Source organism: Apiospora phragmitis (assembly GCF_038363925.1).
Source record: "Apiospora phragmitis strain CBS 135458 chromosome Unknown utg000010l:1.0-9815664.0:1.0-9183399.0, whole genome shotgun sequence".
In the NCBI taxonomy this organism is placed as follows: Eukaryota; Fungi; Ascomycota; class Sordariomycetes; order Amphisphaeriales; family Apiosporaceae; genus Apiospora; species Apiospora phragmitis.
In genome coordinates this window covers 1290902-1303296 of record NW_027117409.1, presented here as the reverse complement: position 1 = coordinate 1303296, position 12395 = coordinate 1290902, and the positions used below count along the sequence as shown (strand labels likewise).

Here is a 12395-nt window from a genome sequence, read left to right as displayed (position 1 = left end):
GCGGAGCGACTGAGACCTGCCTGGTAGATGGCATCGTCCAGCTCTGTAATTCCTTCTTCGAGAAAGCAGAGGTTTAGTAGATATGTGGTTAAATCCATGCAAAGTGGGGTTGCTATGATCGGTTGGCAGTCTGAGCTCCATAGCAGGTCCCCTAAAGCTCGTATATAAGCCAGATCTTCTCAGGCGCGTTGAGCTGCTGGCCGGGTTGGTCCAGATTGCCGATGCGCAATAACACCACCGGGATGCATCCCCTTCGACTGCTCCTATTTACGAATGTGAATCCTCCTCACCATCGACGTCTTCCTCCGGAGCCGGCTTTGGGAGTTTTCCATCTTTCAACCACTGTAATATGTTACGAGCTCCTTATCGGGGTGGGGAGCAGCGAAAGCGAGGGCGGACGCCGGGGTATCTAGTTCTTGCTACCTGGAATGTGCGGAGGGAGAGGGGCAGCCCAGCAGTATTCGAGCTTTCTATTACGTTCTCTTGAACCAAGCTTCACGCCTGATGGCAGGTCTAGAGATCCGGAGCTTGATGTAGGTAGAGCTGCTGACCCGGAGACGGGCAGGGAGAACACGGCAGGAAGGAGCGGGCCGCGAAGGCACCGGGCGAAGCCGTGCGATAGTGAGACGATGACGAGCGTTACAAAAGCCGAATAATATGGAATTCTCGCCAGGAATGACAATTCCCAGTGGGCTTCAGTGTACTAACTGCGCAGTACTATTTATTAAGCGTAGCCCCCCTTGCCAAGTAGGCATCGACAACATCAGGAAATCTCTGCTCACCCATCGCCACCCCTACGCGGCGCCTGTACTCCAACCTAGACTCGTCTTCCCATGGAAGATCCAAGCCGCTGGAAAGACGAAACTTGGTCCGAAGCCATTCCCACGGAACAAATCCGGCGATTTCCCAGTCAATGATACCGATGGAACGGTCGTTCACATCCACGATAATGTTACCCGGCCCCAAGTCGCAGTGATAGAAGTGAAATAGAGCAGAGCAGTCCATGCCCAACTCCTTGCTTGCCATCATGAGATGATCGTTAGTATAGGAATCATCTTGCCCAGCCATATAGCTTTCCGCAAGGGTTCGCTTATCCACGCCACCTATATAGTCGGCTTCCCAGTGTGACAACTCTCTGCAGACTTCTATAACCCGGTTGATATAATACTCTTTCATCTCTTCATCCATGGTCGGCCATTCGCTGCCAAGAGTTCGGCCTCGCACCGCTGTTACAAGCAAGACGTAGCGGTTACTCCAAAGGGCATGATGAAGTACTCGGGGCAAGTCGAATGTCCATCCGCCTTTGGCATGTAGGTATGTCAAAGTGACATGCTCGCGAGTGTTATGCGTCTCTTGCTCGTTCATATCCTTCACCTTCAAGAAGGCTTCTCCAAATTGCCACGTGGCCGTGCGATCTGCAGCGCTGTGAACCTTCTGGATAGGACTAGTCATAGGCAGCGGCATGGAGGATGGAGGCGGCTCTGTAGCGCTCGAAAGGACGTAGAATGAGCCTTGGCCATCAGGCCAGGAGGGCTGGGTGTCGTGCGGTTTGGATTGACGGTGGATGAACAATCTATCGCTGATGAGCCAGGAATCGCCGTCTATCTCTTGGACTGCTTCTCTAGCTGGAGCCATGTTATGCATAGGCTTCGATTTAAGAACGAGGGAGGTTTCGTTGCATCGTTGATTGGGGAAGCGAATAAGCAGGGCGGGCCCAAGTAAGATATCAACTGTTGTACGGAGCACCAGCTTTATATAACAGACGAGAGGTGCAACTTTGTACAAACATAGCCAATAGTATACATTGAGTCCTTAGGTAATTTGTGGGAGAAAGAACCAGGGTGTGGCAATGACTTTTTTAGGCTGGTCCATGGAAGCGGATGACGGTACAGTTTCACAAAAGCCCACAAAATCAGTCATAAAGGAACATGGAGTAAAAGGTTCACGAAACCAGCCAGCGAATCTCGCCGACAATCTTGATAAATTAATTCTTAAACCAGCATCAACATACAATCATGTACGCCCTCCTGACCTATCCAGTTCCAGCGCACTAACAGTAATAATCAAATTCACTCGTAGCGTCTTCTGACATTGTTAGGCCCTGTTAGAAAAGTTGTGGTAGGAGCCCCCTGTCAGGTACTGCACACGAGCCAGTGTGCATAAGAAGTGCATAACTATCCTGACTTAGCGGGGCTTATACCTGATCAAGGGGCGCAAACTTACCCATGAGACAGTACCACACATTAGGCGGTAGTAGAGAGATTGGTGCCACATTTTTCACAGGTTTCTTTGCCAGAAATGTTGTTGAAGTTGCAGTTCGAGTTCGGGCACTTGGCTTCGTCGGTAGGCTTTTCCACAGTCTGGGATGCCATGTTGGAAACTATGAGAGTGATTGGTTCTTCTCTGACGCGGTGAATCTTGGAAATTCGATAGTAAATTAAAAGGCGAGTTGATAAAATATGGGATTAGAACTGATACGCCTTGATCGTCGCCCATATTATATATCTGAGACTATAGCTTGCGAGGAGCAGGAATAGAAGCGATGATGTAGCAGGGCCATTTCGAGTGCATCGCCATTCTTACAATATGATGCGAGGAGGTGAAGTCATGCCGTTTTGCATAGTTTGATTGGCTGGTAATTACAAGAGGGTGTGGTAATATCTGAGAAATGGCAAGCGAGTACCTAGAGCTGGTGGTAAGATGCACCATCATTGACGTGACGGAAAAGCTAGTCCGTGCTCTGTGCTCTGTAGCTGCAGCTGTAGCACTGGTTAGTGAGACAGGATACATGGTTCAAAACTCCAATTCCCATGGTCAGGTTTGTCTTTTGAGATATGGTGCTGATTCACTACTCAACTCTAAACAATAAAGCCAAACCTGCTCAGTCATTGCCTCAGCCCTATCATATTACTGACTTGTACCTTGTTTTGTTCAGGTGACACCTCAGGCTAGCTAGCATCTATTAGCCACCGCCATCATCACCACCATGTCGCACTCCGCTGCCACTCCATCTCCCGCTCCCCCTCCTAAATCCGAGTCAAAACCGCCACAGCAAGAATCGCAGCAAGAGTCACAGCAGCAGCAGCAGCAGCAGCAAGAGTCACAGCAGCAGCAGCAGCAGCAGCAGAAGCCAGAGCAAAAGCCAGCTCAAAACCCAGAGCAAAAACAAGAACCATCGCAACCCCCGCCACCGCCCAAAACAGATGCGGCAGAAGAAGACGCTGATGAGAATGCAGAAACCGTCAAGGAAGAGATGAAGAAGCACGGCGTCAAGGAGAAGCTGATCGAGGACATCACCAAGAAGCTGTCCGAGTCAAAAGACCTCGAGGCCAAGTCGCGGTCCCTGCGCGAGCGCGCCGAGCAGCTGGCCGAAGAGAACCCGGACGAGGCCAACAAGCTGCGGGCCGAGGCGGGCGAGCTCGAGGCGAAAGCGAAGAAGCTCATCAAGGCTGCGCGCCGCCTGCAGAACGGCGCGTTCCAGGGCGGCGCCGCGGGCGCCGGCATCGGGGCTGGCATCGCGGGCGGGCTGGGCACGGTCGTGGGGTCGCTGGTGGGCGGCATCACGTCCATCCCCACGACGGGGCTTGGTATATTGATCGGCGCGGGGACGGGCGCGATTCACGGACCCTGGGTCAAGCTGGTGAAGGATGCGGTCGACGAGGAGGAGGAGAATGAGGGGGAGGTGGCGAGGGCGATGACGACACGGCTGGGAAGAAGGAATGAGGAAGGGGTATCTAGGTTGTTAAGTGTGTAAAGACTTTACAATGTATGCTGCTTTTGCGTTCGAAACGAGTGGACTTGTACTATCATGGTGGAAAACACAAGCGACATTAGGCGTTAAAGCATGGGATTCTCTAGTTATTGTCTCATTCTTCACATATTCTTTTCGTTTACAAGGCGTCACGACGACTTGTATGCAATCAGAGAATGCCGATCGTGAGATGGCATTTGATGTAAAAAAAAAGAAGCCTTCATTCTCCCAGGCGCCCAGTACATGTTCATGCTTAATGCGGTTGATTAACGATGGCTATAGGATTTGGTGAGCGGCGATTAAAGGGCGACGCCGATCCGGTGAGTAAAGGGAAGCGACGAGTAAAGGGTGGCCTTCGAGAAGCATTCGCACCTGAAGAGCCAAGTTCGCTTGGGTAAAAGTCCTCTGAGCGATCTCTTGACGTTACTGTACGGCAGCATTACCAGAGACATGTTCCATGCGGCTAACTAAAAGGACGCCGGCTTGTATAGCTACAGCGAAAGCTATGTCGGATAAATATGCCTATTTTCTATGGGAAACCTGAGGACATGTGCATTTTTTTTTCTCGTAGAAGAAACAGGATTGGGTCCTGCGCTGTAAAACCCCAGGCGACCTTCCTCTGCCTCGATTGTTACTAATTCCAGTAGACGCAATTCAGTATCAACAAATTCTGTGGCTTCCCACTGCCAAAACGTGAGATCCCTGGTCCTCGAATACATACGATCTACAATCCATCAGCCAATGCAGCTCGCAAATCGCACTCCTCCCCATCTGAGGCAGATCTACGTATGACAAGGTCGCCAAGCGCTCCAAGTTCGGGCTATGAGGAGTAGCCAGCCTGATCTATGGTGCTTTCGGCCTGTCTCCCGTATCAAAGCCGGCCGAGTAGCCACTGAAAAGTCTCCTAACCGCGAATGCCATACCAGGGCAAGATCACCTATCGAACTCCAAAAGGGCGGACACGAGAAAAGAATTCTCACGATGCTTCGCCTTGCGAAACTTAGACTATTGTGTAAGTAGACTGTTCCAATCTACTCACTTATGACACCATAAGAAACATGTTTGGCGCTGGTAATATTATAGACGACGGCACCTGGCGCTTTCCTGATGTTTTGACGGTACTGAATACACTGCTGTTGTTTGCTTCGGCGTGGGCGGTCTATAAGTTACTCCAAGCCGCATACAGTTTGTCCCTCTTCACCCGCTCAGTCGCATCCCCGGACCACGACTGGCGGCTGCTACGTACCTACCAGACTTCTACTGGGACGTCATCTGCTGCAGCCGTTACACCCGGCATATTCGAGATATGCACCGCAACTATGGTACACCCGCTGATTTCCAGATCTTTCACTATGTCGCTAACAAAGTAGCATAACAGGTCCGATAGTGCGAATCAAACCCAATGAAGTCCACTGCAACGATATCGACTTCAGCGACGAGATCTATGCCACTCGCGGCCGGAAGCGTGGCAAGCCTACACATCAAGTGGATGACCTGGTGTGAGTGAACTGGAGGAAGTAATGCCTGACACATACGTTGTCTCCCAGGGTTGGGACAGTTTATCATGACCTACATCGCTTGCGAAGGGTACCTCTGGCGAAATTCTTCTCCCGATCCATGGTAGCTCGACTTGAGCCAGAAATCCAAGCGCTAGCCCAGCCCTCTACGGCAAGCTGCTGGCCCCGGTCTGGCAAGGAGGCATTGTATTTGATTATAGCCTACAGCTGCTTCACTACGGATGCCATCTCTGGGCTAATTATTGAACGCACTGCCGTTGCCTTCGGTGGTTATTTATCTGATTTGTATAAGGTCTTGTATCCCTCATACCTCATATGACAAGTTTGTTCACCGCCATCAGCATTATCACCAACATCACTCACTGACCACCTATAGGATTATACACTGGGCAACACCATGGACTAAGCCCACTTCGACGACGTCTCGTCTCTCTCCCAGGCGGAGGACTGGGTCAGTCTGCCAGAACTGCCCACATCCTCCGAGCTCGACCCCGACTCGGAGAGAGACGGAAACAAGATCCGAGCTCGTACCAGAGCGAATGATGTTCCTCGGCCCTACTGACCAAAGGACGTGTATCTGCAGAGCAACTATTTTCTGCAACGAGAGGATGGTGTTGCAAACCTTCAGAAGTCGATCAAGTCTGGGATTCCTGGCGCAAGAGGATTGGTATCCCAACTTCCGAGACCCCACGAATGCCGCGATAAAGCCCGTCTACCTATTCCTCTTCTCCAAATCCTTGAAGCATTTCGACAACTCAGCGGCGTGGGTTGCTTACTACCTCCCTGAAGACGTAGGGCCGCTGGTGCGCACCCTGCAGATTGACGTACCGAACTGTATGTCATCTGCATGTTCATCACAAATATTTATGAAACTTGATGTACACTCCGCAAGCTCAACTGCTGACATTTTGGTCTATTACAGTGAGAAGTTGTCATTTTTGGGCGCTGTCATCCAAGAAGGCCAACGACTCTCGTACGGCGTGGCGACGCAGACAGCTCGTATAGCCACCAGAGAGATTCTGTTATGCCGCGGAGTGTGGAGTTTGAACCTCGTTGAGTACAGGATCCCTAAGGGCTACGCGATAACGGCATGTCAACCGTGATCACGCACCACGACGAGAACGTCTTTCCAGATTCGCATGCTTTCATCCCTGAGCTTTGGCTGGACGAATCTAACCAGCGCCGCAAGGAAGTCGAGCGCGGCCCGTTCACTTTCTCCAGGGGAACCCGACAGTGTGTCGCCATGAAGTAAATATCTCTCTCGCGTACTTTATCGCCGTAAAAGGCAGGCGCCCTGGAAATTTGCTTCTCTTGCTATGACTACACCAAGACGGGGTCATGCCTTGTTGAGGAATAAATACAAATGGTATAGAATGTCGAGCCGGGAGAGTTCTATTTAAGGCAAAGACTACAGCTTGTACATACATACTGTACTGTCCTGCAGGCCTCGGAGAGAACAGACGAGGAGAAAACGAGGGTCGGACGGATGCTTCTCCGCATCCAATTAGAAAAACACTTCATGCATCCCTTGCACGTGTCCTGTCGGGCCATCCCACCAACGCTTACTTTCTTTCCCCAACCTGCCAATTTCTGCCAATTCTGTCAAGCTCTTGATGCCGAGGACAGAGTTGGCGGAGTCGACGTTGTTGTCATTGAACGTTTCGAGATCACCAGCGAGGTTTTTGTTACGAGGCGAAGCCACTAAGCTCTCTTGCCCATCTATATATACCAGACGCGGACCCATTCGGCAAAGCATCCTCCTACACGCGATGTGAAACGCCGGAGATCGCATCGCATCAACGGCCGATGCCGAAATATTGCTTCCAGGTGACGGGCTGTCTGTCTTGTCTGGCCTGTCCACGGACGGGCCCGCATACTCTCTGGTACTTATACACGGGGGTTTCTCCCTTTCTTCGGCGAGTTCTGGTTGCGTCAAATTTGCGACATGTCCCCGGTTGCCGACGCGGTGCCGGCTCGGAAGGAGGACGGATGGCTAGACGGACGAAGGATGCACTCGGTCGGAGATGGAATGGACACACTATGGGGCTGTAAAGGAAAGCAGAGCCATATCGCGGCGTCTTTAGGTAGCCCCATCCGGTAAACGTTACTCAACACTATGGATATACTAGTAGTGATAAGTTTCTATAGTTCCAATATTGCTTAGATTTAATACCATAAATATAAAGTGGCTCCAAAACAGGAGGGATTACTCCTGTGGACCAGAAAATCAATAGTAATTGATTTCGCAAACAACGGAGTGAAATGGCTGACAACTGAACACCTGGTGTATTGCGAACAGGGCAGTCCCAATCTAAATTGCCTGTTTGAACATCAATTTTAACTCGACCGGTTTCATTTCGCCTTTCAATATGCCGTAAGCTGTTGCCCATATGCCTGATTGAAAGATGCTTGCACGGAAATGACGACCGAAGACCTACAACCGACAACAAGACTTTACGCACAGCTTTGAAAGAGTCGGTCGTCGTGTGCATGCGCATGCGCATGTGCAATGTGTCAAGTCCACGGGAAATGGCAGCTAAGTAACAAAACCCGACTGACCGGAAAACATGAGCCGAGTCATATAGCTTAACCTCACCCAAGGACCCTTGGCATTCTTGGCATCATATGTGTGTCCTTATGTTATCACTGCATGTCGGTATGGTCCGATGGATTCGCGTCGTCATCTTGCTGCTCTTCATCAGGTTTGGCCAACTCAACTACCGAGGCATGCAAATGTGCCATTCATTTTCTCTTTGCGGCGTTAATACGCGCCGGCGCATTTACTATGTACGACTACTATGAGAATCATGCATGCTTCCACGGCTTTTGAGTGCGATAATATACTAGTCATTGCAGCCCAGATTGATTCTCGATAGGTGTCATCCAAACGCAGGAATCACACCATAGGGCAATAGTCGTAGGTTTGCTATTCTCAGCATGGACCGTTCTGATCGTCTGTTTCCAGCCGACGCTAGGTCAACTACCTGCGCTGCGAAGAGCCCAGCACACAGTAATCTAGTTCGTAAGAACAATTACATGACTCTCTGAGTTGAGTTGGAGCTTGACAAATCTCGGGACACTGGTTGGGTATGCTTGTGACATCTTGCGGTTGAACGTGCCTCTGCACGATGGAAGTGGCATCTTTAAGAAGGATTCATTTCGGAAATCTGCTGACGACAGAAATGAGTTTCGTGCCTTCGATGTAGGTACTGCCCGATTCAATGCCCAGCTTCTTCTTCAGCAGCAATTATTTGAACTCGTAAATAATAAGCAAAAAACAAAAACGCAGACGTCAACGGCAAGAAGTGGCTGATCAGCCTCTCCTTATTTACTGCCAACTGCGTGCCTGCGTGCTGCCTGCTCCTTCGTCAGTCCCAAAAAACAAAACCAGTCCACTGTTTTGGGGGCAGTTTGGTGGGTCATACGGTTATCTGCTGATCCAGAGCGTTCATGTCAGACAGCCGCCCAGAAGCGGCCAACCCACCACTCGTGCATCATCGATATGTACAGAGAAAACCGAACAAAGCAGCAATTTGGAATTTTGGGGGGGGGGGAGGGTGATATTCCCCGGAACGGCGAGCGGGCTAGCAAAAGAAAAGGTGGGAGGTGGCTATGCGCAGTGGTGAAAAGCGGTCGTGTGTCGCGTAGTGCAGCCAAGAAAAACGTTGATTTGCCAAGGGAGGAAAGTCTTGGGCCGGGCAGAGGGACAGTCGCCAAGCTGGGGAGCCCCCAGCCAAGAGAGGTGCGAGAAGAGGATAAGTCGGCGGACGCTGGGTGGCCAAGCAAGCCAAGTTGGTTGCAGAGCGGTGGCAGTGTTGCTTGGCTCTTTTTCCTTCCCCCGGAGTCAGATTGACGTCTGGACTCTGGAGCAAGCGACTGGTGCAGGTGCTGGAGCTTGCCTATGGAACCTTACTCGATTTCCACTCGGAGCGTGGGTGCACCTTCTCCCTGCAAAAACTCAAAAAATGTTAGTTGGAAATCATGACTTGTGGTGGCCTTGCTCTGTGCGAAAGACAGCCCTAATGGCTGCAATCATCGCAAATGGCACTGCTGCCTGTTGGGCGACAATGCGACTTTCATATACCGTTCGGATATGCAATTACTCTCTCATGTCCAAAATACATCAACATCAAACCCATCCCCAACACTGTTTGCTCCCGCGTACTCGGCAAAGACGGGACAAGAAGCCTTGTTCCTCTTAGGTCGTGACTCTGCTTGGCGGGCTTGGCATAATTTGCCAAGGTCTTGGCACCAAGTACTGCTGCTGTTGAGGTACGCCTGCGGGTACCCAGTCTTAGCCAAATCTGGGCGCTGTCAGCCTCGGGCCAGGCCTGTCGGGAGGTAGACAGCAGCAGCGCTACAAGTCGTCTTACCCCTCTCCTCTGCCAGCCAATCAGGCGCCAGTCGCTTGCTTCATAGATGTCTTGGCATCTCTTGGCAACAACACCAAAAGTCGCCATTCCGCCAGCAGGCCAAGATACGGCGAGCTTGAAAGTCCATTTTAAGGAGACGCATTGCCCGTCCGCGTTGCCTGCGACTTACTCTCTCTCAACTTGATAATCATTCTATCCGTCACCGTTGAAGAGTCATACCACTAATTTCATCGTTTATTTTGGTCCTCTTCTCCAGCAATCAACTTCTTACAACTAACTGCTCAGACCCTGGGTCAGCCACGTGCAACCGATCTGGGCCAGCCACTTACAGCGAAGCCGGTCAAATATTGTTCCGTCGCTGCACGCACTTGGCCATCACGCCCACCAATCAGAGCCAGCCCACGACCATGTCGGCCAATGCAGCAACAGAGAACCCCCCGAGCACATCGAGGAGAGCTCCAGCAATACTCCTGCCCCATCCACAACCGCCTCTTCGGCAACCACAGCCACAACGAACAACTCGACATCGAGTGCCCCAGCTGCCGCCGCTGCCCCGGCTGCTGCGTCTCCTGCCGCCGATGACACCCTGGTATGCCGCTGGAACTCGTGCCTGGAGAGATTCCCGACCGCCGAAAACCTCTATGTTAGTTCTACTGTGCCGATTTGACCCGGGACTCATTTGTCAATCTTGATTAATACTAACCCCATTCTAGGAACACATCTGCGAGCGCCATGTTGGCCGCAAAAGCACTAACAACCTCAATCTCACTTGCCAGTGGAACTCATGCCGAACCACTACGGTCAAGCGGGACCACATCACCTCGCACATCCGTGTTCATGTGCCCCTGAAACCACACAAGTGTGATTTCTGCGGTAAGTCTTTCAAGAGACCCCAAGATCTCAAGAAGCATGTCAAGACACATGCCGATGACTCGGTGCTCGTCCGATCTCCTGAGGGCCACGGCGGCATGAACGCGGCCTACAGAGGCCCGACAAAAGGTGAGTGACGGACTCGTTGAATCCCACTCCAAGTATCAGGAATATTGAGGCTAATCCGCCTCCAGCCCCCTCTAGCTATTATGACCACAATGGCCAGATGCGCACCAACTCGGCCGCTTTTGGCCAGCCACACCCCGGTAGTCATCCTAGCAGCTACTACCAACACCATGCTCCTTTTGGAGGTGGCATGTACTATCAGCCGCTGGGCGGCCGCGGTGAACACATGTACCACGCTGCACCCGACGGATATGATAGCCGCAAGCGCACATTCGATGCCTTGAATGAATTCTTCGGTGATGCCAAGCGTCGCCATCTTGATCCCGCCTCATACGCCCAGGTTGGCCAGCGATTGATGCCCCTGCATGGTGCGCTCCCGATCCACGGCGGGCACATGGGCGAGTACATGCCGGCTCCTGCCATGGTTGGTGTTGATGGTGGCCATGCCTCCCAGCACGGGGTCCCTACACCCAGCACTACTCGTTGCCGCCCATGCCCCACATTCGCACCAAGGCCGACCTGATTCAGATTGATCAGGTCTTGGAGCAGATGCAGAGCACTGTCTACGAGAGCTCCAACACAGCCGCTGCCGCTGGTGTCCACCAGCCGGGCTCTCACTACGTGCCTCTCTACCGCCCTAGCCACTCGCCGCCTCATTCGGGTGGTCACTCGCACGCTCCCGCCTACTCGCAAGGCAGCATGGCTTCTCCTCTGACCGCTGTATCATCCACGCACTCCAACGGTACACCCGCCGTCACCCCGCCATCCAGCAGCATGTCCTACACATCAGGCCATTCGCCTAGTGCCTCGTCGTCCGGCCTCTCGCCCACGACCCGACACAGCTCTACTGCATCTGGCCTTTACCCGACGCTGCCTGCCGTCTCTGCTGGTTTCCCTGGCCAATCAGCAACCTCCACACTGGGACCTTCCTTCGACTCTGACCCCCGTCGCCGCTACTCCGGTGGGATGCTTCAGCGATCGAACCGTGCCATCGACGAGCGTGAGCGCGAGCGCGAACGAGAGCAATCCACAACGCCTAGGGCTTCGGATTCCGCGGTGTCTTCCGTCAGCTCGCCGTCTGCCGAGTCCGAAAGGTCCGAAAGCGAGAACCGCGAGGACCAGGCATACGAGGCCTGGCTCGAGAACGTGCGAGTCATCGAGTACCTCCGAGAGTACGTCATCGATCGTCTCAAGCGCAAGGAGTACGAGTCCGGCTCGCCCAAGTCTTCTACGGACGATATGGACGTGGACTCACCACCCAAGGAGTCTCTCTACCCTCCTCTTCCTACTACTTCTTAAAAATGTCTTCTTAGTTCTAGCTTCTCTTTCATCTTGTTAACCCTTTAAACATGCTGTCTTCCTTTTTTCGCAAGGGGTCGTCTGGACCTTCGGCGCCTTCCATGGGAATTTTTTTATTTTCTCATCTCACTGTATTCTGATAGCGATGAAGGCTTATAGCTGTTGCTGACTGAAGTAACCATGGCGTTGGGAGGGGACACGATGTCATGAAAAAATGAACTGCTTGTTGGATTCCGAGACTTTGATCGCCTTTATTTTGCTTCCTCCGATGACTTGAATATCTTGCGTGCTTGGCTTCCGTGCAATTTGATTCCATTATTAACCCAGATCGAGTTCTTTCTATGATCGCTTTGCAATTTGATTTAGGGCGCGGATTTGCGAATGGGTATTTTGACTTATGTCTTCTTTGTACATAGTTCAGTATCATCCACGAATGGAGGTAGCAAAGTCGTGGTGAGA

General features: G+C 52.0%; 4 protein-coding genes across 4 annotated transcripts; 3 read left to right on the top strand and 1 right to left on the bottom strand.

The window, feature by feature from the left end:
- Positions 1-717: 717 nt before the first annotated feature.
- PG994_010189 (uncharacterized protein) lies at positions 718-1635 on the bottom strand (the record flags this gene model as incomplete). The annotated part of the gene is made up of 1 exon (XM_066861598.1): positions 718-1635. The coding sequence occupies one exon, from the start codon at positions 1633-1635 to the stop codon at positions 718-720; it is 918 nt and encodes a 305-aa protein (XP_066710708.1).
- Positions 1636-2986: 1351 nt separating this feature from the next.
- PG994_010188 (uncharacterized protein) lies at positions 2987-3754 on the top strand (the record flags this gene model as incomplete). The annotated part of the gene is made up of 1 exon (XM_066861597.1): positions 2987-3754. The coding sequence occupies one exon, from the start codon at positions 2987-2989 to the stop codon at positions 3752-3754; it is 768 nt and encodes a 255-aa protein (XP_066710707.1).
- Positions 3755-4732: 978 nt separating this feature from the next.
- Positions 4733-6520, top strand: PG994_010187 (uncharacterized protein; the record flags this gene model as incomplete). The annotated part of the gene is made up of 5 exons (XM_066861596.1): positions 4733-4763; positions 5005-5073; positions 5130-5250; positions 5645-6102; positions 6342-6520. The coding sequence occupies 5 exons, from the start codon at positions 4733-4735 to the stop codon at positions 6518-6520; spliced, it is 858 nt and encodes a 285-aa protein (XP_066710706.1).
- A 1117-nt stretch (positions 6521-7637) lies between these two features.
- Positions 7638-11936, top strand: PG994_010186 (uncharacterized protein; the record flags this gene model as incomplete). Its single annotated transcript, XM_066861595.1, has 5 exons — positions 7638-7642; positions 9927-10284; positions 10355-10640; positions 10706-11061; positions 11112-11936. The coding sequence occupies 5 exons, from the start codon at positions 7638-7640 to the stop codon at positions 11934-11936; spliced, it is 1830 nt and encodes a 609-aa protein (XP_066710705.1).
- Positions 11937-12395: the final 459 nt, after the last annotated feature.